Here is a 25,032-nt window from a genome sequence, read left to right as displayed (position 1 = left end):
TACTGTACAAGGGCCATTATGTTACAGAAGAGAATTCTTCAAGTTTAATCGAATAAAATAAACATTTATCCAATACATTACATATACTAACGATATTATATCACGATGTTGCCCCGTCCATCCAAATTTTTTAGATTTACAGGTTATTTTGTGAAGAAGGCTTTCATGCAGATTCAATTTCTGCATAATAGCAACGTCTAAAGATGAAACTCTCTAAAAATGCAACATGCATGGTGGCGTTGAAAGTACTCATTTTCCTCACCTCGTTTCTTGGATTGCTATACTCTCGTTGATTAATTTAATTTATTTGGCTTACGAAAGCAAGTCATGAAGTTATAAAATAGTCAACTTACAAATATGATTACATTACAAATTTGACTACATCCACTGATAAAGATGGCACACGGATCATTTTAATATATTATCGTTAACTGAAATTTATTAATATATTAAATGAAATATCATCTCTATATAAATATCAAATTTAGTAAATAAAAATTCACACTCGTTTTATTTATTAAAATTTGTATACTTTTTTTTATCAATTATATATATATATATATATATATATATATATATATATATATATTAATAACATTCTTCTTAAATTAAATGAACAAAATAAGTCGACAGAATTTTTTAATGTGACTCATTAATGTATGACCTACAAATAGATGATTAATGTGAATTAATTTTGAGTATTATAAATAAAAAATAATTAAGGGAGAATATTTTACTAATAATAATTAGTCAATTTTTTAATAAAGATTAATTACCAATAAAAATTGTAAATATTTTACATCAATGTTATAGTGAAAAAAATATTATTAAATATTTTTTAATATATATATATATATATATTGGTATTTATATATTATTAATATATATTAATAAAATAAATTATATATTGTACAATTTTCCTTCATATATCAAATGAACACTTTGACTTGGTGATATGGTAGTGTAGTTTGGGTGAACTGGTGGGGTGTTTATCCCTCATCATCAATCCCAACATCATTTGTGAGCCTTACATTGGTAGAATTTGTTAAATATACAATGGTACTTAGAAAAATCGAAGCAAAATTAACCATACATTTTACATATTTTAAATTAGTCACACCAATGTATATTATTTATTTTCATTTTTTATAACTTAAACAACTATACTCTCTAATATAGTATATCATTTCTTACTTTTAACATAAATGGAAGAATATTGAGCCATATTTAGATTTGTAAAATTTTGAAAAAGTAAACACATAAATTCTCTTGTAGAAAAAAAAACAATTTTTTCACAGAAATGAAAGAATATCAAACCATATTAATATGTGTGTAATTTTTAAAAGAGAAGTATTAGATACATATTCTCTAAGACTCTTCACTTAACACACCTTATGGCATTAAAATTTATAGAAAATTTAACTAATTTTATTATTATTATTTAATGATATTGTTATAAAATATCATTTATTTATTTTTAATAACTCTATTTTATTTATGATATTAAATTTAAATAAAAAGCATTTTAAAAATAACTTTATTTTATTTAAAATTAATAAAATTTAATAATTTCAACTATTTTTTTTAATAAGTGTTAAAGTGATTATTTTTGCATTTTTCATTTCTCTGTGATAGCTGAAAATGACTCCTATAGTGTGGTAATGTTCCACGAGGTTTTTCATTTTGTGTTCACAGTGGCCCCACATAAAAAAACCACCGAAAGAAACAAATTCCACACATAACAAAAAAGTTGTGGTCTCTGTTCATCTCCCTTTTTAAACCTCCACACTTCAAACCTTTCCTCTTCACACAAACATCTCTCTCTCTCTCTCTCTCTCTCTCTCTCTCTCTAAGACACACAAACACAACACATCACAATCTCACATTGTTCTCAAGTTTCAACACTTTCTAGTTCTACCATGGCGGTAGGACTCTCCGCCGCCATAACCATGAAGTCCCTCCTCCGTTTCCACCAACCTCACCTGAACCTCCCCAAATCAATCCCAACAACACTCCCTTTCTCCCCCATGAGAATTTTCCACCACACAGCATCACCAAGAACCCAAAAAGTTTCAACTTTCACCGTTTGTGTCCTCATGCAGGACCCAAAACAAGGCACCCACATGGAAATTGAGCCACAAGAACAACCTCCTCCTCCTCCTCCTCCCGCTCAACAAGTTCTGTCACCAAAGTTGGCTGAGAAATTGGCCAGAAAAGAGTCTGAGAGGTTCACTTACCTCGTTGCTGCTGTCATGTCTAGCTTCGGCATCACATCCATGGCAGTGTTCGCTGTTTATTGCAGATTCTCGTGGCAAATGGAGGTAGGTGGTGCCTTAAAATTGATTCTTTCTTTTTTCTTCTTATTTTTATGCAAGTTTTTTAAAAAACGGCTCTGGTCGTGGTTTTGTCGCGGTTATAAACAAATGCTGCTGATACGACCACAGTTGTGATCTTGGATATCATAGAAAATTATAAACAAACGCTGGTGATGCGGCCACAATTGGAATGACAGACACCACAAAGACTTGACTTTTATTTTGCGGATCGTTTTTTAAAACCTTATTTTTTATGTCCTGACATTGGTGTCATGCATGATTGATTGATGATGATTTGCATATGAAGATAATTTTATAATGAAATTGGGTTTGGTTGGTGTAGGGTGGAGAAGTGCCTTGGTCTGAAATGTTTGGCACATTTGCTCTATCAGTGGGAGCTGCTGTGAGTTATCCTTTAAACTAATTATGATTCCAAACGGGTTTTGAATGGTTTTTGAGTTCAGAATTGGGTGAGTTGTTTGTGAATTTTGAGTGATAGATTCAAGTATTCAACTGGGTATGTCTGATTTTCAGGTGGGTATGGAATTTTGGGCTAGATGGGCTCATAGGGCTCTCTGGCATGCTTCGCTGTGGCACATGCATGAGGTATGCTTTCAGTTGGTTCATCTTTCCTCTGAATCCTGTCTCTTAACCGCTGTTTAAGTCAATTTAATTATATATTTTTTTTCTCTTGCTAAAATGTGTTATGGTCCCCAATTTTTGGTGGAAAATTTTCTTAGTCTGTAGTATATTTTAAAACTAATAATTGTAATATGCCTATTTTTTATTTATTTAAAACAATAGGAGACTTTCATAGGCCATCTTTTTTAAGGTATAAAGACTAAGATCAATTATAATGGAAAACGAACAATCTAAAACACATTTATTTTAATTGTCTAAAGCCACAGTGTCAGAGTCCAAGACCCACTAGAAAAAACTGTTTGGTTTTGGTTAATCCTTGTGATGTCTCAGCAACCAATCACCAGAAACTATTGGATCCTTGCAACACCACAAACTAACAAATTTTTAACTTCAATTGCAGTCCCACCATCGACCAAGAGAAGGACCCTTCGAGCTTAACGATGTATTTGCAATAATCAACGCTGTCCCTGCCATCGCTCTCCTTTCCTATGGTTTCTTTAACAAGGGACTGGTCCCTGGCCTTTGCTTTGGTGCGGTGCGTGTATTCTCAAAAATCCTAATTACAATTAATCTTTTTGTTATTCTATCTCTCTCTCTTAATTAAGAGTTTGATTGGGGTGAGATTCTTAATTACCAGTTTCATTGGCAACTCTCACGGTAGAGGGTTACCAAATACCAATAAAAATAATAATTATTACTTAGACTTTAATGACATTGATCTTGATTGAACACTTTTACTAAGATAGATAGATACCTTCAACTATGAACAGGGTCTTGGAATTACGGTCTTTGGGATGGCCTACATGTTTGTACACGATGGATTGGTTCATAAGAGATTCCCGGTGGGCCCCATTGCAAACGTGCCCTATCTCAGAAGGGTGGCCTCTGCTCACCAAGTAATTTTCATTATTATCATCATTGGGAATTTAGGATAACATTATGCAACAAAATTAACATTTTTTATTGGAAAATGTTCTCATTTTCTAATGTATGTTTAACGTGACACTAATCAGCAATACTCATTACATTATTATTCATTTTCATTTTCTAGAAGAAGCCAAAAAAGGGAAATTTATTTCTGTTCATTTTATTTTAATTTATTTTCACTGTTCTGATACCCGTGATACTGGTGTTGTCTTTATGTCAGCTTCACCATTCGGAAAAATTCAATGGAGTGCCATATGGGCTGTTTTTGGGACCCAAGGTCAGTTGCATTTTCGTTTCTGTATCTTGTTATTATTTAATTGAATATATTTTTTAGGTATTGTTTTTCTTCTTCTTGGATACTTATTAATATTTAGTTGATTGGCTCAAGCTTTTATACATAATTTTTTGTTTGTCACTATAAATAATTAAATATATGGCATGCAGGAAATTGAAGAGGTGGGAGGGCTAGAAGAGCTGGAGAAAGAGATAAGTAGGAGAGCAAGGTCATACAAAATAGCTAATGAGAACAACTAATACAAATCCAGAATGTTTCGAAGAATTATCAGTGTAAATCAGAAATATGAAATAAAATGATCCAAAAATTTTGCTTGCATATATAATAATTATTTACAGCGATATATTATATAAAATATGGATATGAAATAAGACAAATGATAGTTAGATGACGGTTAAGAAAGTAAAAAAGAACAATATTTTGTTAAAATGTGCAAAAATACGCTTACTTAGGACTTTTAAATGTACACACATAATTTTTTTATAATTTCTTAGTTGTGTTATGAAACAAAAGTAAAAAATAGAAGGTGGTGGTGTAACAAATTATTGATGCCTAAAATTTTGATTTTGGCTTGGGAGAGAGAGATAGAGGAAATGAACAATTTTGTTTCCTCCCAGCCCCTAGTGGGATGGGGGTTGTCAGCTACATTCCATTTAGTAATAAGTTGGTTGGTTCCCTTATGTGGGGCATTGAGCTTTGTATGCCACTCAAATGGGGTTTGGCACCATTAGTTAAAGATACCTGAAAGGGTAGGGTGAGGTTTACTAGACTCAAAGATGGCACACAATCTCACTGTGGATAACATTATCAGATTTTTTTTAATGCATAAATCGTAAACATAATCAGATTTGAGGTTTAGTAGACTCAAAGTTGGCACACAATCTCAAGGATTGGCAGAGTGTGTCTAAGCAAGTATTCTCAGATGCCTTGGTTATCTGGGATAAAAACTATATTGTCTAGGTAAACTACTTTATATATTTTTATAAATGCGACAAGTTAAAAGGGAAAACAATCTTTTTTTTTTGTTAAAAAAAGGAATTAACATTCGCTTTTTGTGATGTCTCATTAATTGACATATACACCTTCATTTTTTTAAATGAATATTGACCTACTAATATATTTGCTTTTGGACTCATACAAGAAGTAAAAAATATTACATACATAAGTAAAAAAAATAATTTTATATCTTCGACTTAAATATAATTAAATTTAATTAATTTTTATCTTATTTAATGTTATTATCCTTAAAATATTTTTTATTTAATTTTAATTTTATTTTATTAACTCTTTTTTATTCATGATAATAAGTTTCAATGAAAAATATTTTAGAAATAAGTTTTTTTTTTTTACTTCATGGGATAATGAAATGATATCAATTAATTTTCTTAATTAGTGTGAAATTAGTTATTTTTGTTTGGACATGAGTCTAGAGGGAATACATATCATTAATTCAAGTGAAATTAAGTTTAAATTTTGTGGATGAAAAAAATATAATTAAAAAGAAGACTTAATTAAAAGTGATCAATCGAAATTTTTAATAAAAATTAATCATTAACAAGACACTAATATCATGATAATCCAAACATAAAGACTAATATCATAATGATCCAAACCTAAACACTGATATTTGTTTGTTTCTTTTAAGTGACACAATTTTAATAAGATAACATCCTTTTTCTTTTGCTACGAGAAATGTATTTGTTGACCTAGCTAGGAGTGGTATTATAAAACATAAAGGTTAGTGGACCCTTAATTCTTTGGCCTAGTATAACAATTTCTAAACCTTCTTGCGAATTTACCTAAGACACCATTTGCACTAATTCCTGAAAGAAAAGGGAGAATATTTAACGGACAAAACACTTGTTAAATAGGCTTGATTGGCTCATAGACACCAATTTGACTATTACTAAAGTTCACTTGGATTAGATAATTAAAGAAGAACAGAAGAGGAAAAAAATATTTTAATTTATTCTATTAATAAAAAATAACATTCTAACAAACTAACATATTGATAAAAATAAATAAAAAACTAAAGCTCACTAAACTACTTTGAGCTATGCTAATCTTCAATACCATGTTCTCTAGCATGAACATATAAGAAAAAAAAAAACAACAACAAAGACAGATGGCTATCACACTAAAAACAAAATACCCAAATATTATAGCTAACACACATTTTTCTTTCTTTCTAATCATATATATATATAGAAGATAGATTAAACTATATCAATATAACTTTAAAAACTATTACATTATTCTATAGTTTTTAACCGTATAATATTTTCTTAAAACTCATTGTTGGATCAAAAGTTCCTTTCATATATGAAAATTTTTATGTTAGTTTAAAATCATTTGTTATCTTATTCATATAAATTAAAATCGATGCAATAGAAATATTTTTAAATATATTAAAATATAAATTATTTGATTACTTTCTTATTGCTCTTTAATTTTGATAAAATTTAAACAAACGATATTGATAATATACAGATATAATTCAATAGTTAGATCAATAAAAATCATATTTTATATTAATTTATATAAATGAAATAATAATTGTCAATAATATAATTTGATTTTTTCTCATATATATATGTATACATATATATCTGTGTGTGTGTGATTATACCAGACTTACACCAAATCTCAACAGTTGATCAACTAAAAAAATCTAAAGGATTGATTCAGTTAATTTTTTTTTTCTTTCTAAAATGTTAATTGATAATTGGTATATCATGTGACAAGATTTTGCTATAACTCATTAAGAGAGTTCCGACAGTGCCTCCAATAATTTTAAGGGTTGTGATACTACATGTCATATCTTTATCATTTTTTTTTGTTTTTTTAAATTAGTCCTTGATTATTATTTTTTAAATTAGAAAATATAATTAAAAATAACTTTAGAAGTCTGAACCTTAAAATATTTTTAATTACTTTGAACGCTTTTTATAAAAGATCTATGCTTAAAAAACAATCATAAGAAATTTTTAAACCCTAAACCCCAAAAGTTTTTTTTTTTTTGTAAAAAGTGCTGAAAATAACTATTTTTTTTTAAGATTCAGACTTCTAAAGTTATCTTTAATCATATTTTTTAATTTATAAAGTTATAATTTTAAAAAGTAATAATCAAGGATTAATTTAAAAAAATAAAAAATAATTAAAATATAAAAAATGACATATAATTTGATTGGTTAATAAACTAACACTGTCAAAATCCCCCAACTTATTGGAAGCATTGCAGAACTCTCATCTCATAAATTGAGTAACTGAGATTTGGTGTAAGTCTCAATAATTTTTTTTTATAAATCGCAAACATTTTCTAATTGAACTGGATAAGATTATTAGGAATAACAAGACTCTCCCTTAGCGTATTAATGTTCATTAATCAACGCATAAGTTCTTTTGTATAATTCCTTTCATGACTCTTATTCTGTTATAGACACAATTAAGAGTACGTTGAGTAACGCTACCCAAAAATTAACCTTTCTGAATAATATACTAACTTACAAATTATAATTATGCTATGTCATGATATGAGTTATGTTCTTATTAGAGTCGTGCAGTACTCTTAACACTAATAGTAGATAACGTACGCCTTCTTGAAAAAAAGTGTTAACAATCAAGCAAAATTTCTATTACTATTATTATTAATTGTTTCACGAAAAACTGTTCAAATAGTCCAAGAAAGGAAAAAAAATCTTTTTAAAAATGGCAAGACTTCATGGCACATTCTCATGCACGTAACATTTTTTCCTGTTACTGCCATCCCATGTACCATACTGTGGTTTCCTAACACGTAACTGCATACTTAATATTCCATAATATAGCATTGAAAATCATCACGATCGTGAAATTCTCCGATAATCTCTCCCTAGATTATATATAATCTCCTACAAACTCTTTAGTCTACCATATACTATGCATTAGTAATAATTCTCTTTAAATATATGACTCCTTTGTCTTCTGTGACAGAAACAAACCTCACATTCACACTTAAACTATGAAGCCGTGTCCAAAACTCAGTAACTCCTGTGTAATGTATTTTTTCTTTTCTTTGTGTGTGTTCATTGAGCTTTTTAAACATGCAAACAATGTTCTGTTCTATTTTTCTTAGTATGTTTCAATGTTTTTATCATTTTGGTTTTTGTGCTTGTTCATAGACCCCTCTTTTGCTTTATTCATTTGTATAAATTGATTACCTACCAAGGTTTTAAAATAGCTAGCGGTTAACGTTCTCTAGTAAATCGCATAAAATGTTGGTAATGTGATCGATGCAGCTGCAGTTGCAGTATTGGAAACCTACAAAAATGCAATAATTTGAGTTTTAGGACAGGGAAACTTGTCCTTTGTTGTGTTTTGGTGTTCGATATAAACTATGATTTCTTCTACAGGTTGTGGGGGTTATCTACACAGTTTTGTTATTGGGATTACAAGGAGTGAGGGTTGTTGAATGCAGAGTGGCCAATGGATTGGACTGTTTTGAGTACCCTGCTATCAGCTGCAGAAAACACAGTGCAGTTTTGACTGATTTTGGTGGTGTTGGTGATGGAAAAACATCTAACACAAAGGCCTTTCAATATGCAATTAGCAATCTCAGCCATTATGCATCTGATGGTGGAGCTCTCCTTGTTGTGCCACCAGGGAAATGGTTAACAGGAAGTTTCAATCTCACCAGCCATTTCACACTTTTTCTCCAAAAGGAAGCTACCATTCTTGGATCTCAGGTATTTTAGTCCCTCACCCCTCCTCTTTTTTTTTTATATTATCAGACTATTTTCATGGTTTCACGTTGTAGCACGTGGTCAATTATGTTATGTTTATGTGAGATGTGACACAATCTTAGAAAATTGGATTCATGTATAAGGAAATATATAATAAGATATCTTTTAGGCATGACACATGTGCACTCTATTATAGTGTAAAAATATATTAATCAAAGATACGTAGGAGTTATTTCTTGTTACAGTACATTATTAGAATTTGGTCACCTAACATCAAGTCACTAGCCTTTCTTTTCGCCTTTTTGCCTAACTGTGATTTCTTGGCAGTTAGTTCAGCTGCATTTGACATCATAATCTATAGTTTTTCATTTTAATTTATTTTATGTTGATGTTTTTTGACCATGGACCCACATAAACAGGATGAATCAGAGTGGCCCACACTTCCTGTGCTACCATCATATGGCAGAGGAAGGGATGCTCCTGATGGAAGGCTTAGTAGTCTCATTTTTGGAACTAACCTCACTGATGTAATAATCACTGGTAACTACTAGACCCATCACTAAACAGCTATTAGAGGTTGTTAAGGTCATGTCTCATTGGAAATAACTTTTAATGTCTCTTTTTATTTTTATTTCATTAGGTTACAATGGGACAATTGATGGACAAGGGTGTTATTGGTGGGACAAGTTCCACAAGGGTGAATTGAAACTCACCAGGCCTTACATGATTGAGATTATGTTCTCTGATCACATCCAGATATCTAATCTCACTTTGATCAATTCTCCATCTTGGTTTGTCCATCCAATTTACACAAGGTTTGACAAGAATTTTCATTTGCCTTGATGATTAATCTTAATGCCCAGTATTTTCTTTTATTCTCATTATCCCCTATCTCTGCAGTGACATTATAATTCAAGGGCTGACCATTCTTGCTCCAGTTGACTCTCCAAACACTGATGGAATAGATCCAGGTAAATTATTATTATTATTATTATTTCCACTGGCTTTCAGAGGAAAACATTAGATAAAAAGAAAAAAGGGAAAGAGACCGGTTTGAGAGAAAACGAATGATATTCTGCACTTGTCTGTAATAAGAAATAAAAGTTAGTTCGAATACGTACACCAATAATGTAAATGCTATTTGGATTCGGCACCTCTAAAAGTTAGGGGTACACTTTGGAGGGTAAAATACAACAAAAACCATCAATTCGAAAAATAATGGTGAGATTTGTGATAAAATCTAAAATTACTTATAATATCAACAATTGATTTTTGAATTAACGATTATTGTTCCACTTCTCTAAACTGCTCACAATTAATTGATTTTTGAATTAGTTATAATAACCATTAATTTGAGTTGGATTTATATCGTCACAATCATTACTTCAGAAGTCATTCTAAAGTGATTTCCACATAATCTGTATACAATCTATCAAAATTAAACTCCAAAAAATGTGTTTATTTTCCCCATATTTTGAACTTCTCATCTTAATAATGTGTTTTCAATGAGAAGTAACGGACAAGCTTTATTACAAATTTTCAATTATTAATAAATAATAATACATAGTAAACTAAATTGGTCCAAAATTTAGCCACTGTCTAATTGTTTCCTCCCTTTTTACAGATTCTTGTTCCAACATTAGGATTGAAGATTGCTACATAGTCTCCGGTGATGATTGTGTAGCAATAAAAAGTGGTTGGGATGAGTATGGAATCAAATTTGGAATGCCAAGCCAACACATAATCATTAGAAGGCTTGAATGTGTATCCCCAGATAGTGCTATGATTGCTTTAGGCAGTGAAATGTCTGGTGGAATCCAAGATGTTAGAGCTGAAGACCTCACAGCCATCAACACTCAATCAGCAGTTAGAATCAAAACTGCAGTTGGCAGAGGAGCATATGTGAGAGACATATTTATCAAAGGAATGAACTTAAACACCATGAAGTATGTGTTTTGGATGACAGGTTCTTATAGCTCACACCCTGACAATGGCTTTGATCCAAAAGCACTTCCCAACATTACTGGAATAAACTATAGAGATGTCATTGCAGAGAATGTCACATATTCAGCAAGACTTGAAGGAATTGCTAATGATCCTTTTACAGGAATCTGTATTTCTAATGTGACTATCCATAGTGGATAAAAGAAATTGCAATGGAATTGCACTGACATTGAGGGGGTTACAAGCAATGTCTATCCTAAGCCTTGTGAGTTGCTGCCTTTGAAGCAAGAGAAAATTGAGTGTCCTTATCCAGATGACAAAGTTTCCATTGAAAGTGTGCAGCTGAAGACTTGTTCCTTTAAAAGTGTCTCATTCTTCTGAGAGAATGAGTGTATACGAAATGAAATCAAATCGAAACTATATAATAAATGGTCTGTTTTTCTTAATACCAAAATGATTTTAGTATTCAATAATAGGTATCAAAGCATGTTTTCATTAGCCCACATTGAACCTATTTGTTTCGATCAACATTGTTTTTTGTGAAAAATACATTTGGACTCAAACCAAAAAATCCAAATTTTTGTTAAATTGATTATGGAGTTGCATTAGTCACTGCGATGTTGATGTCAATTCAACCAAAAAAACCCCAAATTTTTGTTAAGTAGATTATTGAATTGCATTGGTCACTCCGAAGTTGATGTCAATTCAATGCATGATTCTGTTACACGGTTACTGAACAATTGTTATACTTTAATTAATAAGGTTATGTTGGATAAAATATTTTAATTAATTTTTAATTTTTTTATTAGTTGAAAAATTTATTTGATGGTTGAATAAATGTTTTTTTTTAGTAACTTTTAGTTTTTTTTTAAATGTTACTTAAAAACACTAATTTATTTGACGGTCTGTACTTTTACCAAAAACTTACAATTTAATATGATAATCTTTCAACCAGCTAATTTGATTAAAGATAGCCTAAATCAAGCAATTAAGGAGAATAGGCATGGAATGTATGACTACTTAACAACCATCTAATTTATGTTTAAGGAATAAAAAGTAGTAGTACAGTCTGGTCGTACTTTAAATTTACGGTTTCCTACAAATATATTATTAATGTGTGGTTTAGTATAAATACACATGATTAGGAGCAAAAAATGGTTGATATATATGTAATTTAATTTCTCACTCGCACATATCTTCATCAGAGGATGAATAGTCGCTTTGCTTAAATCTGTGGTTAGGAAGAATTTTTTTTCAGATCTTAGTACAACAACATTTGACTCTTATGGATAAAGCAAATACTAAAAAATTCTGTCAATTTGGTGTGCCAATAGACTTTAGGAACAATTTTGTTATTTTTTTGCCACTTTCTGATGGCATTTGCTGCTGCTTATTCTTGTATTCCTCTTGGTATCAACTAATTTTGCTGATTTTGTGGAGAGTGATTGTGTTCATAAGTCTCCATGCCAATTTGACGTTCCTTCAGTAAATGAGGAAGAGGGAATTAAAAACAGGTCCAAAGTAGGATTATTTCAAAACAAAATAAATATGCTTTTCATCCCTAAATATATTTTGCTTTAGTCCCAATAATTTTGTTAAGGACTATAAAAGAATGAAACTACGAATTAAAACAAAAAAAATCATCATCTTAATGTTTTCATGACTAAAAACATATTTTACCCAAGAAGGGAGAAATAGTTGTTATTACCTCAAAAAGAAGTAGGTTAGTCTCAAGCATGTAAACCACATCTCTCCCATTATGAGTCTAGGATTCACATCAGGATCTACACATCGTAAAGCAACCCGTTTAAGTACCTTGGAAGCAGGCATTTCAAGCAATTTTGGATCCACCACATTCTCAATTTTTCCATTGGAAATCATTGATTTGAACCAGTCCACTATATAAATGACACTGCAATTTGGAGTCATGTTAAATTCATTATCTGAAAGACAATAAAGCAGGAATGAAAACCAACAACTGATGAATCCAACATTGGTAGTGTTACCTGTGGCTGACTCTGATATGAAGGAATCCTTCCTGATACAATCTCCATGATAAGTAATCCAAAATCATAAATGTCATTACCCTCAGTTAAGGTACTGCTGGAATGACAATCTGGAGCTTCATAACTGTAGCATGTGAAAATAAAAATTAATTTGGAAATTGATTATTAGTTGTATCAAATAAAAATTTAATTTTGAATGTACTAATACTATAAATATTTTACAAGATCATCCAATCATAATTTGTCCAATCATAAATTGTAAATAATTAATAAAAAATTATTTTAAATACTTTTATAGTACATTCAAAATTTATTTTTATTTGATGATAATTTTCCTTTTGGTTAGCCACAAGTTTTTTCTTTCAGTTTTGGTTAAAAATGGATATTAATGTTATTAATACAATTGTTCACTCTCTGAGATGTGGAAACCTATTGACACCATGTATACTATGACACGAGATATAACTTTCCTGTATTGTGTTGGAGACAAGATGGGTCATTTTTTTCATATTGAAAACAAAGATAATTCCACAACAAGAAACTATGAGACTTCAAAGAAGTAAAAATATCAGTTAAGAGACAACTTTTCTTCCCACAAATGTTACTTTATTTGAATAATTAAGAATTGAAATCATTTAAAAAGTTCAAGATACTAGCCACCGGTGTCACACCATTACACATATTGGGCCACTTTGAAACAAATTTGTTAAATAGTGTTTTACTTGTATTTTTCTTTCATCATCTTTAATATTAAAACATGGTCAAGAATAAAATGGTACAACTATCTTTATATTACGTATGTAGGCAATTTTATAAATTAAGACGAAAAGATATTGACATAATTTTTTCTTGGAGCTGCTAAATTGATTGTTAATATTATTAAAAACGACTATGAGAATAAAAAGAAATGACCCTCTTCTGAAAAGAATCTTAAGCGGGAAAATATTTATATTCAATACACATTAAACAGCCGAAAAAGGTGAAGAACATATCTAGAAAACACTTAATCAATCTATTAAACTTTGAATGTTTATATCCTTTCCTAACTACGCCACCATCGTAAATACATAATACAGTGTACTCAATATAGTATCTACAAATCTCTATCTGGTGAACCAATTCTTAACTTGTGATGACACCTCAAATTGAACCACTGAAGCCATCCATACTTTCTTTTTGTTTTGCTTGTATTTCCATTCTTTTGCAACACATAACATCTCAAATTGCCTTTTCTATTGCACTTTCCAGTTTCTTACAAAATCAACCCTATCATACTGAAAGATTATTGACCTCTCCCTTACTTTAATTAAAAATCTTGAACTGCTACGGAAGAATGATACTATAATGGGTAGGGCATAATAGATGCCCAAACAATGAAAGAGGCAGCATTCTCCCAACAGAATATCTCTTCAAAATGACCATGTCATAATACTATTCCCAAAACTCAGTTCAGCTCGCATTCTCCCAAGTGGGTTTCAAAAATTAGAGCAGAAACAGAAAAAATCAATCATGTAAATTTGAAAGGGCTACGCAAGCAAAGCTTCTCAATGATCCCTTCTTCAATTGGTTTGTTTACAGGAGAAACCTTGATTTCATATAGCTTTGGCCACAGTTTTCCAGTCACTGAAAGCAAAACATATTTTTTTGATCATTAAGCAAAACATATGTTGCATAAACTTATTTGAAATGTAAAAGGAAAAGGGGACAAAGCAAGAACGTTAACTTTATTTGTTGATGCACACTAGGGAATTCCTAGATGGAAAGAAGCAGAACATTTAGCCTATTAACTAGAACATCACTTTTGCATTGCATGGTAAAATTAAATTAAAAATAACTAAAAATATTAAATGTCTAATTATTTATTTTAATTTAAAGGAAAATTCTTATAAAAAACATAAAACACAAAATATAAACAATCGTATAATGAAATAATAATTTGTCTACAAATAGATATAAAATGTTAAGATAAAGTGTAAGGGTATTAATAATTAATAATTATAACACAATTAATAAAAAATTATAATTATTAATTTTGAATGAATATTTTATACCATCTTTGTACATGAAAATTTATAACATGATCTTTTAAACTCTTGTCCTAAATAAAAAACTATAGAGACAATTTATTGACAACTTTTTTATCTTATACATAAAATGTATAGGACAAGTAATAAATGAAAATATATTATTTTGAAAAGTTAAATATTTATTATTTACTATTTAATTAATTAAAATATTTATATTTTATAATGTATTTAATGCCCTTTAATTTATGCACTAAATACATGGGTTAAAAAAGTGTTTGGAACGTTTTTCAACTGAAATGCAAACACACTAATAGTTGGATTTTGCAGTAAAATCACTTCCATTTTGACCCCTATTATCAGCAGATGTCATGCCTAATAGAAACCTAAAAGGGGAAAGGAAAATCACGAACGGGTGGAATGGAAATAATATGCTTAAATAACAAAATTCAAGTTAATAATTTAATAAATTAGAAGGCTGAATCTTACCAAATATCCGCTTTTGCTCACCATCCCATGCTATCCCATTCAAAACATTAATATTCTAAAATATAAAAGATTTAAACATAAGTGCAACAACTACTGATAATGACTAATTGATGTCGAAACAGGAATTAAAGATGATTCACAGTTTAAAGCAGCTTGTTTTTATCCTGTTTTTAAATTACAGCTTCGCTATAAAAATGCAACATATATATATCAGGACAAAAATCTTATCTCTAGATATCAAAAAGTTTAGGCTCCTTACATTATTCCCAGCTTCGATAAGTTCTTTCCTGCACATGATAGATAAAATGCAACTTTAAGCAAAAAATGAACTAAGATACTTATTAGAGTAAACCCCTGATTTGCTCCTCAAAATTTTATTAATCAATGTGTTCCTCGAATGATAACTTTTTTCATTTACTAGCATCATCAAATTGATGCCATGCAATGAACGAAAATCATCAAGGATCAATTTGATGTCTACTAATGTTTTCATATGGAGATGGAAAAAAAAGTCAGACCTTAAATTTTGGAGGAGAATCCATCCTAGAACATTGCCATCATGGGGAGAGATTCTTACAATGCAGTCAGTCTACACAAAGAAATATCAAGTTATCAACCTCAAACAAAATCCAGCCTAACAGAGAACCTTGGGCCATAGTCATCATGCATACATGGCTAAAATTAGAATTTTAGGGAAGAAAAGATGCTTTCTCGAACTAAAATCATAATTGATCACAAAAAGACATACCATAAAAACATTTGCCCAGACTTCACCATTTATGTATTCCAATTCATTGAGATTGTGTACTTGATGACCCTTATAGTAGACAACTTGTTTTGATACAACTACAGGAAAGAGGGCAATGTTAAGTTCCATGAAAATGCAAAGCAAACACTAAGTATTGTCAAGTTTGAAAGCTGGACACAAAAAGGTTTAGGAATGAGGTTTTGCACATAAATGGTGAAAGGAAAGGAATAGAACTTCATTGGACAGACAAACCTTTAAACGTTTGAGGATCAATTTGATACAATGTTGAACTGCCATCACTTCCAAACAACAATGTTCCATCAGTTGCCAGACCCCAACCATCTATCATATCATGATTAAATGTCCCAATCTACAGAAATTGTAAAAGTAAGCTTTTGAGATCTGGCTAGCTATGTTAACAGGCACTTTGGGGCATTCACCCCACATCACTGCTAGCATCTCAGGAATGATTATGAAACACAAGAAAAACAAGATTGATATCTGTAAAACCATTCCATGTAAACAACACCATGGGGACCAACTCTAGGATGACACATGCTTAGATTACACCGAACCAGCTTGTATAAACATTCAGTTTTTTTAATGACGCCGACCTACGAAGTTATAACATACATTCTGTACCTCAGATAATTTTTAATAAGATAACATCAGCTGATTTTCAAATTGTAGCTGCCAAGAAGCAAATTAGTTCAAGATAGTAAGAAAACTAAAATTTAAAATGAAATGACATGAAGAGTATACAGTATAAACTTAGAGGAGAATATATTTTTATAATTATGCAGAATAGAAAAGAAAGATTGCAAATATCCTATGGTTTAATTATGCAGTCATTTTCCTTCAGTCTCATTGAATCAAAGCAGTAGGAATTATTCAAACCAGACAAAGACAAAAATTATACGAGGGGGAAGGTAAAGCAAAAACCTTTCTTAAATTTTTCGGGTTGTATATGAAACCAGCTTTCTGCAACCAAGTTACTTGGAACAGCCTACAAAAAGTGCAATGGATAAATGTATTAGACTAAATCCAAACACCAAATGTCAGAGTGAAAATAACTCAATCAATAATGTCTCAATCACAAGTGACTGGAGCCAAAAGGAATACATTATATATGGATAGAATTAAATTAAACATCCCCTACAACATCCAAAAGAAATGACAAAAAATTGCTACACTGCAGAAATGAGAAAACGAGGTAGTCACTTTGCAGGTTTCATGTCTAACTCAAAATACATGGTGGTTTAGAAGTATTACTGATTACTTTCAAAATCAATAGAAACTAAAAGATAGAAAGTCACTTGTTCAGTAATTCATTTATTATCACAAAAAACAACATGAAAGCTCAGCACAGCCACATTCTCTTCTACTCCTGCAGGGGCCCAATGCTAATGAGAATGCCATCAGCATTTCACATTTAGTAGCAAGCAATATGAAACTGTATTTTTCAGCCCTTAATTTCAACATAATTTAATATGCGGCTCCAAAAAATTCTAAATTCCAAAGTGGTCTATAGAAATTGTACAATCCTTTTATTCTATGTTTCTATTGATGCAGTAGAAGCTATTTAGAAGGTAGAAGGAATGTCAAAATGTCTTTCTAAAGGAAACAAAAGATTATATTCACATGGAAACAATTCTTAAGATATGTGGGCATTTCCCCCCTCTCTTTTCCATCTCCTAATTAATTGGCAACAGGACCATCGTTTATGTTTAGTAATCTACATAAAAAAATTAAAAAAATAAAATATAATGCAACATAATTTGCCTCACACATATTATTGAGGAGAGTTAAACCTTCCCCAAATAATGAACTAACCATCTTCTGCACATCCTCAAGCTGCATGTAGCACAAATAACAAATATATAAAATTTACAATTATTTCCAATGCTATAAGAAACATAATGAACATGCTACATTGATATGGACAATAACATATATATTTATAATGCAGAGTAATTAGAGATCCAAATAAACTAAGTACTACAACAGTTCTTGGAAGAGTTGAAGAAACAGGTCTATATGTACCTTCCCAGTATGAAGAGCAACTTTACGGACAGAGGACTGAAACAACAAATAACTAAAAGGTTAAATGCAATACTTCACATTAAAACAAAGATTATAATGTAATTATAAAATAAATCATGATTTATACAAATTTTATAATAAACAAAACTTGAAAGTTGAAAACACTGTGGTCTTATCCATTAGATGACAACTATACTGTACTGGTCTTATCCCAATGAAAACTCACTGCAAGAAGAGATAGCCATGGTTTCTAATGTAAAACATCACATTTTACAAATAATGGGAGACCACTGTTAGGGATGTGGATGGGTGTCTCTTAGGATCAGATGTGCAAAGCCTTCTCCCGGCAGCAAGAAGTTTATTTCTTCTGTGGAAACCCGTGATTACCGGGTCACAATGGAGCAAACTATAGCAGTGCATCAAGATTAACCCTCAAGTAAATTTTATAATTATTTTTTTAACAAATTGAGGTAAATGATAGCAGGTGACTGATGATTTACAATTCAAAAATGCACAAAATTTCTCATCCAACTCCAACTGTGTAATGGAAAAATGGAATGCACAAAGCTAATGAAAATCATTTAAAATAACAGAAAAAAAAGGCAATGGAGGAAAAGATGATTAATATTACCTTCCCATAAAGACCAGTTGACTCAAATAAGGTGTCATTTCCATTGTAAACAAGGCCCTGAAATCAAAACAAGAGACAGAGCCATTTTTCTTCTCCATAAGCGACAAATCAAATAATACCCAAATCAACATCTTGCATTTCATCAATAAAGCAGTGCACACTTCAATAATTTCACAAACTCTCTCTCTCTCTCTCTCTCTCTCTTAGCATAAAGCTCAATATTCACAATATCCAGGAAGACTCTGTGCTACTTGTTCTTGATCATCCAAGAAAGTTCTTGAATCCAACACTGAATTTAGTCTTGCTTTTATATCATTTCTTATCTTCGTTTTGTGCAGAAGCCAACAACTTCTGTCAAATTCAACTGAAAATCCACTAGACTTACAAGTAGCCCATTAATTTCTAATAAAATCTTACAACTTACTATTTTATAAAATCTTACAATTTACTATTTTCCGTATCCTTACGGCTTTTTTCAAGAGGTCTCATATACAATTCGATCCTAGTGTGTTGCTTTGGTAACTAAAAGTGGGCATCTATGCAGATCAGTTTCATTAGAATTTAGTTCGAATACACAGTGTACACTGTAATCCAATCATAGATTGTCAAGTATAATAAAATCATGGAATTTCTTAACAATTGCTTCAAAAGTAATATCTAGACTATAGATTGATTTCTAATTGACCAACAGTATAACAATTTTCACACAATCAGTGTATCAAAATTAAACTCATCGGTTTAAATTATCAAGTTCATCTCTCAAAGAACTAATTTGCATAGACAAAATCGATCAGGTACTAAGCTACAAAAACAAAAGTCAACACTTTCACGGATTAAACTGTACATTAACTCAAACAACGAAGAAAAAAAAGGTTGACCTGGGTGAAGGCTTCTGGGTCGTGAGGGAACACGTTGACGACGGTGATCGTCTCGTACGAAACCCGGCGTTGGAACGCGCGAAACTTGTTCGAAGAAAGGACCAAGGGAGCGATGACGGAGACAACGAGAAAAGCGGAGAGAACTACGGATGCCTTGGCGTAAGAGCGAGGCTTGCGCCGCGGAGGATCCGCGGCGGCCATGGGAGGGTTCTGGGACTCACGAGCTCTCCGTTTCAGTGATTTGGTTCCCATGGAAGCAATGGTTCTTCATGGTCGTGGCAGGTCAGCGATGGTGCTAGCATGCGCCAGAAGCGTGCTTGTCTCTTTCACATGACAGTGACAGACTGACAAGTTACTTGGGTGAATAGGGTGCCATTTGTTGCACAAAATTTTATGTTTCCATCTTTTAAGCATCTAAATATTAACACCTTATAAATTCAAGAATAAAATCGGATATTTTATCCTAATATTTAACTTACAAATACTACATTTTATTGTATTTTTTACTAAAAAAATATTTACTCATTAATTAATTAATTAGCCAATATATATATATATATATATATATATATATATATATATATATATATATATATATATATTGGTATTTACATCAGCTGTTACAATACCAGATATGAAATCCGAGCAGCCATAAAAAATTATAGTCTCTCTTGAGAGGGATAAACCAAACTTAGCCATCTAAAATTTCTAATATAATTTATATATTATATGTATAATAATTCTTACAATAATTCATATAATATTATTTTTTGTTTTTATTTTATTTGTTGTATTATTTATTACATTTACAAATTTTTTCTTTTTCTCTTATTTTTTTTCCGTTTTTTATTTTTTTTAAGATTTGTTGTATAACTTGTTAAACAAGTATTTTCTCTGTGTGAAATTGAACCGTTGTTGTTGGTGTGCGTTGTTCTCGTCAGTGGGAGAGAGAGAAGGAACATTCTAGAGCGCAAAACCCAACAACCGTCTTCATGGAAAGTTCGCGATACTCCGCCGCGAAACTAAAAAAGCAAAACGACGCCGTTTGTTCCCAAGTCACGCGCTTCATTCAAAAAAAGAAAACATAATGCAGAGAGAGGTAGAAGAATCCAGAACCCGTTGTTTGTCTCCCATTCCCGTTCCTATATAAAGCTCCTTCTTTCACAACCTTCACCAACTTCAACTCTCTACAATTCGCTCTGTGCAGTTTCCTCGCTCTCTTTTCTGCAATTTTCTTTTTTGTTCGTTCTCTGCGGTTATCTTTTTGAGCTTCAATGGCGGACGCTGAAACCTTCGCTTTCCAGGCTGAGATCAACCAGCTTCTCAGCCTCATCATCAACACCTTCTACAGCAACAAGGAGATTTTCTTGCGTGAACTCATCAGCAACGCTTCTGATGTAAGCCTCTTTTATTATCCCTCACTCACTCTTCCTAGTCTCTGTTTTTTTTTTTTTTTATGATTCTAATTATAAAGAAATCACCAGTTTTATAGCACATGAAATCATTCAATCAATCAGGTGTTTTTGTTAATGAATGTGACACTGGTTGTACTATGTTGTTTTTGTTCGAGCATTATTGCTTTGGTCTATTAGATTCTCGAACCATGAATTGATTTGATTGATGGAGTACACGATTAACAAGAATTGAAGTTTCTTTCTCATATTATATGTGACCATTAGAATAAGCTTTTATCAGGTGATAGTTGAATTTTGATTAGAGAACAACACAAAAAAACTAACATATTCTTTAAAATTGTGCCTTTCAAGGTTTAATACTAGATAGTACATTATTTAATATCGTCTCTTGAAATAATTGTACCAATATTGCTTAAAATAAGGGTCTTCTTAACTAGAATTCTTAAGACGTTAGTTAAAGGAATTAAATTGATAGAATTTACTATATAAATTATAGGAGAGCATAAAAAATTTCTGCATTTTTATTTTTAAGTTTCTCAACCAATGTCTTTTGGGCATGTTTAACATTTGTCTTTCAAATAATTCAACGTGTTCTTTATTTTTCTAACAGTGTTTGGAATTGTTTTTATTTGGCTTCATGTAGGCTTTGGATAAGATTCGATTTGAGAGTTTAACCGACAAGAGCAAGCTCGATGCTCAGCCAGAGCTCTTCATTCGTCTTGTGCCCGACAAGGCCAACAAGACTCTTTCCATTATTGACAGCGGCATTGGAATGACCAAAGCAGGTAATTCTTCGTTACATTATACGAGCATGTGTTCGGAATTTCGAATGATGATTTGGATTGAATGTGTTTTATTATGTTATGTTTCTGTGACTGAATATTGTGTGTTGTGTTGTAGATTTGGTGAACAACTTGGGTACCATTGCGAGGTCCGGGACCAAGGAGTTCATGGAGGCATTGCAGGCTGGTGCTGATGTAAGCATGATTGGGCAGTTCGGTGTGGGGTTCTACTCTGCTTACCTCGTTGCAGAGAAGGTCATTGTTACCACCAAGCACAATGATGATGAACAGTACATTTGGGAGTCTCAGGCCGGTGGCTCTTTCACTGTTACTAGGGACACCGATGGCGAGCAACTTGGAAGGGGAACCAAGATGACCCTCTTCCTCAAGGAAGATCAGGTAGTCTTGGAATGACAAACTGAAACCCCAATTTGTTGTTTTGTGATTAATTGAATACGTTGTTGTTGTTTTGTTGAGAAATTGGATTTTTTTTATTTGTCCACCCACATTTTGTTGAAAAATTAGCTTTTAGTGTAAGTCGCTATGTTGGTTGTCGGAAATTTTGGTTAGTTGAAAAAATTGTGTTTTTTTTTTTTACTTGACCCGTTTTGTTATTTTTTGGGGGGAAATTGGATTTATTAACCTGAACTGTTTTGTTAGTTATATACTTATATTGAATCTTAGTTTGCTTTTATTTTTTATTTTTATTGAAAAAACTTGATTCATTATCGTATTTTGTTGAAAATTTTGATTTTTTTTACTTAACCATGTTTTGTTGTTTTTAAATTTACTAATGTCCATGACTTGGATTGTGAACAGTTGGAGTACTTGGAGGAGAGAAGGATCAAAGATCTGGTGAAGAAACACTCTGAATTCATTAGCTATCCTATTTACCTATGGACTGAGAAGACCACCGAGAAAGAAATCAGCGATGATGAAGATGATGAGCCAAAGAAGGAGGAAGAAGGGGACGTTGAGGATGTTGACGAAGACAAGGAGAAGGATTCCAAGAAGAAGAAGAAGATCAAGGAGGTTTCTCATGAGTGGCAACTCATCAACAAGCAGAAACCAATTTGGCTGCGAAAGCCAGAAGAGATCACCAAGGATGAATACGCTTCTTTCTACAAGAGCCTCACCAATGACTGGGAAGAACACTTGGCTGTGAAACATTTCTCTGTTGAGGGCCAGCTTGAGTTCAAGGCCATTCTCTTTGTGCCAAAGAGGGCACCCTTTGATTTGTTTGACACCAGGAAGAAGATGAACAACATCAAACTTTATGTCAGGAGGGTGTTCATCATGGACAACTGTGAGGAGCTCATTCCCGAGTACCTCGGATTTGTGAAGGGTGTTGTCGACTCCGATGACTTGCCCCTCAACATTTCTCGTGAGCTGCTGCAGCAGAACAAGATCCTGAAGGTGATCAGGAAGAATCTTGTGAAGAAGTGCATTGAGATGTTCAATGAAATTGCGGAGAACAAGGAAGACTACAACAAGTTCTATGATGCTTTTTCGAAGAATTTGAAGTTGGGTATCCACGAGGATAGCCAGAACAGGTCCAAGTTGGCTGATTTGCTCAGATACCACTCAACAAAGAGTGGAGACGAATTGACAAGCTTGAAGGACTATGTTACACGAATGAAGGAGGGCCAGAAGGACATTTACTACATTACAGGAGAGAGCAAGAAGGCAGTGGAGAACTCTCCTTTCTTGGAGAGACTCAAGAAGAAGGGCTATGAAGTTCTCTTCATGGTGGATGCAATTGATGAGTATGCAGTTGGGCAACTCAAGGAATACGATGGCAAGAAATTGGTTTCAGCCACAAAGGAAGGGTTGAAGCTGGATGATGAGACTGAGGAGGAGAAAAAGAAGAAAGAGGATAAGAAGAAGTCATTTGATGAGCTCTGCAAGGTCATCAAGGAAATTCTGGGAGACAAAGTGGAGAAGGTTGTTGTCTCTGACAGAATTGTTGACTCTCCTTGCTGTTTGGTGACTGGTGAATACGGATGGAGTGCAAACATGGAGAGGATCATGAAGGCTCAGGCTCTAAGAGACAGCAGCATGAGTGGCTACATGTCTAGCAAGAAGACAATGGAGATCAACCCTGACAATGGTATCATGGAGGAGTTGAGGAAGAGGGCTGAAGCTGACAAGAATGATAAGTCTGTGAAGGACCTTGTGTTGCTTCTCTTTGAGACTGCCCTTTTGACTTCAGGTTTCAGCCTTGATGATCCCAACACATTTGCTTCCAGGATTCACAGGATGTTGAAGTTGGGTCTTAGCATTGATGAAGATGACAATGGTGGAGACGATGTTGATATGCCCCCATTGGAAGAGGATGGTGCTGAGGAGAGCAAGATGGAGGAAGTGGACTAAATGCCAAAGGTCGTGTTAAATGAATTGTGGTTCGTGTCTGTTAAATGGTGGTGGATGCAGAAGTCTTTTAGTTTTATCTTTCTTTTTGTTTTGTTTTTTGAGATATATAGGGTTTTTACTTTTTTAGCTTTGGTGATGTGAAAAATGTGTCTGTCAGTCTGTGTGTTGCATCTACCTACTGTCAGTAATTGTTCTGGATATACATCAATGAAGGAGAACAAGTATTACTTCCTCTGACTTCGCCTCTTATACCTTCCTTCTAATGTGCCATTGAAAATATGGTTCAAATACATTATGGTTCACCAAAGTGTTTTTTTTTTTTTTTTTGCCTTTGTCTAAGATGTGTTTATTTTTTTTTATATTTTTATTTTTTGTATTTAATATGTTTTAGACAATATTTTGAATAATAAAAAATATTATTTAACACATTTTAAAAATAAGAAAAAAATATATTTTACAAGAATTAAAACAAAAATAAAATTGTAAGAATAAAATTGAAAAAAATTCTAAATTATAGGAATAAAATTTATATTTAAAATAAATATAAATTTATTTCCTTTGCATGCATCGAAATTATGCAATGATACCATGTCAAAGCCAAAATCCATATTCGACTGAGTAAAACAGAGTGGAGTATTGTTCCCTGCTGCAATTAATTGAGTTGAACCTACTACACGATGCTGCAATAGTTAGATACGTGTAAAAAGAACATAAAAGCAAGAGTTGCTTCAAATGTAGTTTTACAACTCCCTAACCAAACATTTTCTAAAGAATCCAAGACAATCTTTTGGAAAACATA

At 32.0% G+C, this 25,032-nt stretch overlaps 4 protein-coding genes across 6 annotated transcripts; 3 read left to right on the top strand and 1 right to left on the bottom strand.

The window, feature by feature from the left end:
* The first annotated feature begins 1,807 nt into the window (after positions 1-1,807).
* LOC114389167 (beta-carotene hydroxylase 2, chloroplastic-like) lies at positions 1,808-4,499 on the top strand. The gene is made up of 7 exons (XM_028349785.1): positions 1,808-2,321; positions 2,659-2,718; positions 2,850-2,921; positions 3,358-3,492; positions 3,728-3,853; positions 4,105-4,161; positions 4,329-4,499. The coding sequence occupies exons 1-7, from the start codon at positions 1,920-1,922 to the stop codon at positions 4,416-4,418; spliced, it is 942 nt and encodes a 313-aa protein (XP_028205586.1). The 5' UTR covers positions 1,808-1,919; the 3' UTR covers positions 4,419-4,499.
* Positions 4,500-8,107: 3,608 nt separating this feature from the next.
* LOC114390294 (probable polygalacturonase) lies at positions 8,108-11,354 on the top strand. Its single transcript, XM_028351000.1, has 6 exons — positions 8,108-8,212; positions 8,571-8,903; positions 9,320-9,440; positions 9,541-9,715; positions 9,801-9,871; positions 10,525-11,354. Exons 1-6 carry the CDS (start codon positions 8,180-8,182, stop codon positions 11,043-11,045), a joined length of 1,254 nt encoding a protein of 417 aa, XP_028206801.1. The 5' UTR covers positions 8,108-8,179; the 3' UTR covers positions 11,046-11,354.
* A 2,396-nt stretch (positions 11,355-13,750) lies between these two features.
* LOC114388984 (glutaminyl-peptide cyclotransferase-like) lies at positions 13,751-20,061 on the bottom strand. 3 transcript variants are annotated; one of them, XM_028349541.1, is made up of 11 exons: positions 19,664-20,059; positions 18,786-18,842; positions 18,155-18,190; positions 17,901-17,965; positions 17,054-17,117; positions 16,364-16,481; positions 16,112-16,209; positions 15,882-15,952; positions 15,623-15,650; positions 15,364-15,418; positions 13,751-14,473 (listed from the first exon to the last, which is right to left on the bottom strand). In XM_028349541.1, exons 1-11 carry the CDS (start codon positions 19,913-19,915, stop codon positions 14,358-14,360), a joined length of 960 nt encoding a protein of 319 aa, XP_028205342.1. In that variant the 5' UTR covers positions 19,916-20,059; the 3' UTR covers positions 13,751-14,357. The 3 variants fall into 3 exon arrangements, with proteins under 3 accessions (XP_028205342.1, XP_028205343.1, XP_028205344.1); XM_028349542.1 differs by lacking the exon at positions 15,364-15,418 and having other exon boundaries at positions 19,664-20,060; XM_028349543.1 differs by lacking the exon at positions 15,623-15,650 and having other exon boundaries at positions 14,238-14,473; positions 19,664-20,061.
* Positions 20,062-20,592: 531 nt separating this feature from the next.
* LOC114390732 (heat shock protein 83-like) lies at positions 20,593-24,470 on the top strand. Its single transcript, XM_028351598.1, has 4 exons — positions 20,593-21,060; positions 21,722-21,863; positions 21,979-22,259; positions 22,680-24,470. The coding sequence occupies exons 1-4, from the start codon at positions 20,938-20,940 to the stop codon at positions 24,231-24,233; spliced, it is 2,100 nt and encodes a 699-aa protein (XP_028207399.1). The 5' UTR covers positions 20,593-20,937; the 3' UTR covers positions 24,234-24,470.
* Positions 24,471-25,032: the final 562 nt, after the last annotated feature.

This window comes from Glycine soja, chromosome 16 (genome assembly GCF_004193775.1).
Source record: "Glycine soja cultivar W05 chromosome 16, ASM419377v2, whole genome shotgun sequence".
NCBI classification, from domain to species: domain Eukaryota; kingdom Viridiplantae; phylum Streptophyta; class Magnoliopsida; order Fabales; family Fabaceae; genus Glycine; species Glycine soja.
The sequence above is the reverse complement of the archived record's forward strand: the minus strand, read 5'-3'. Positions and strand labels throughout refer to the sequence as shown.

Bases quoted from the DNA above. Each gene is read 5' to 3' on its own strand.
- LOC114389167 (XM_028349785.1), top strand. From the start codon at position 1,920: ATGGCGGTAGGACTCTCCGCCGCCATAACCATGAAGTCCCTCCTCCGT. The intron at 3,854-4,104 runs GTAATTTTCATT...TCTTTATGTCAG, and splicing joins GGGTGGCCTCTGCTCACCAA to CTTCACCATTCGGAAAAATT. The intron at 4,162-4,328 runs GTCAGTTGCATT...TATGGCATGCAG, and splicing joins GGCTGTTTTTGGGACCCAAG to GAAATTGAAGAGGTGGGAGG.
- LOC114390294 (XM_028351000.1), top strand. From the start codon at position 8,180: ATGAAGCCGTGTCCAAAACTCAGTAACTCCTGT. The intron at 8,213-8,570 runs GTAATGTATTTT...TTTCTTCTACAG, and splicing joins CAAAACTCAGTAACTCCTGT to GTTGTGGGGGTTATCTACAC. The intron at 9,872-10,524 runs GTAAATTATTAT...CCCTTTTTACAG, and splicing joins CACTGATGGAATAGATCCAG to ATTCTTGTTCCAACATTAGG.
- LOC114388984 (XM_028349541.1), bottom strand. From the start codon at position 19,915: ATGGGAACCAAATCACTGAAACGGAGAGCTCGTGAGTCCCAGAACCCT. The intron at 18,843-19,663 runs GTCAACCTTTTT...TTTTGATTTCAG, and splicing joins ACCCAGAAGCCTTCACCCAG to GGCCTTGTTTACAATGGAAA. The intron at 14,474-15,363 runs GTAAGATTCAGC...TTTTGCTTTCAG, and splicing joins TGAGCAAAAGCGGATATTTG to TGACTGGAAAACTGTGGCCA.
- LOC114390732 (XM_028351598.1), top strand. From the start codon at position 20,938: ATGGCGGACGCTGAAACCTTCGCTTTCCAGGCTGAGATCAACCAGCTT. The intron at 21,864-21,978 runs GTAATTCTTCGT...GTTGTGTTGTAG, and splicing joins CATTGGAATGACCAAAGCAG to ATTTGGTGAACAACTTGGGT. The intron at 22,260-22,679 runs GTAGTCTTGGAA...GATTGTGAACAG, and splicing joins TCTTCCTCAAGGAAGATCAG to TTGGAGTACTTGGAGGAGAG.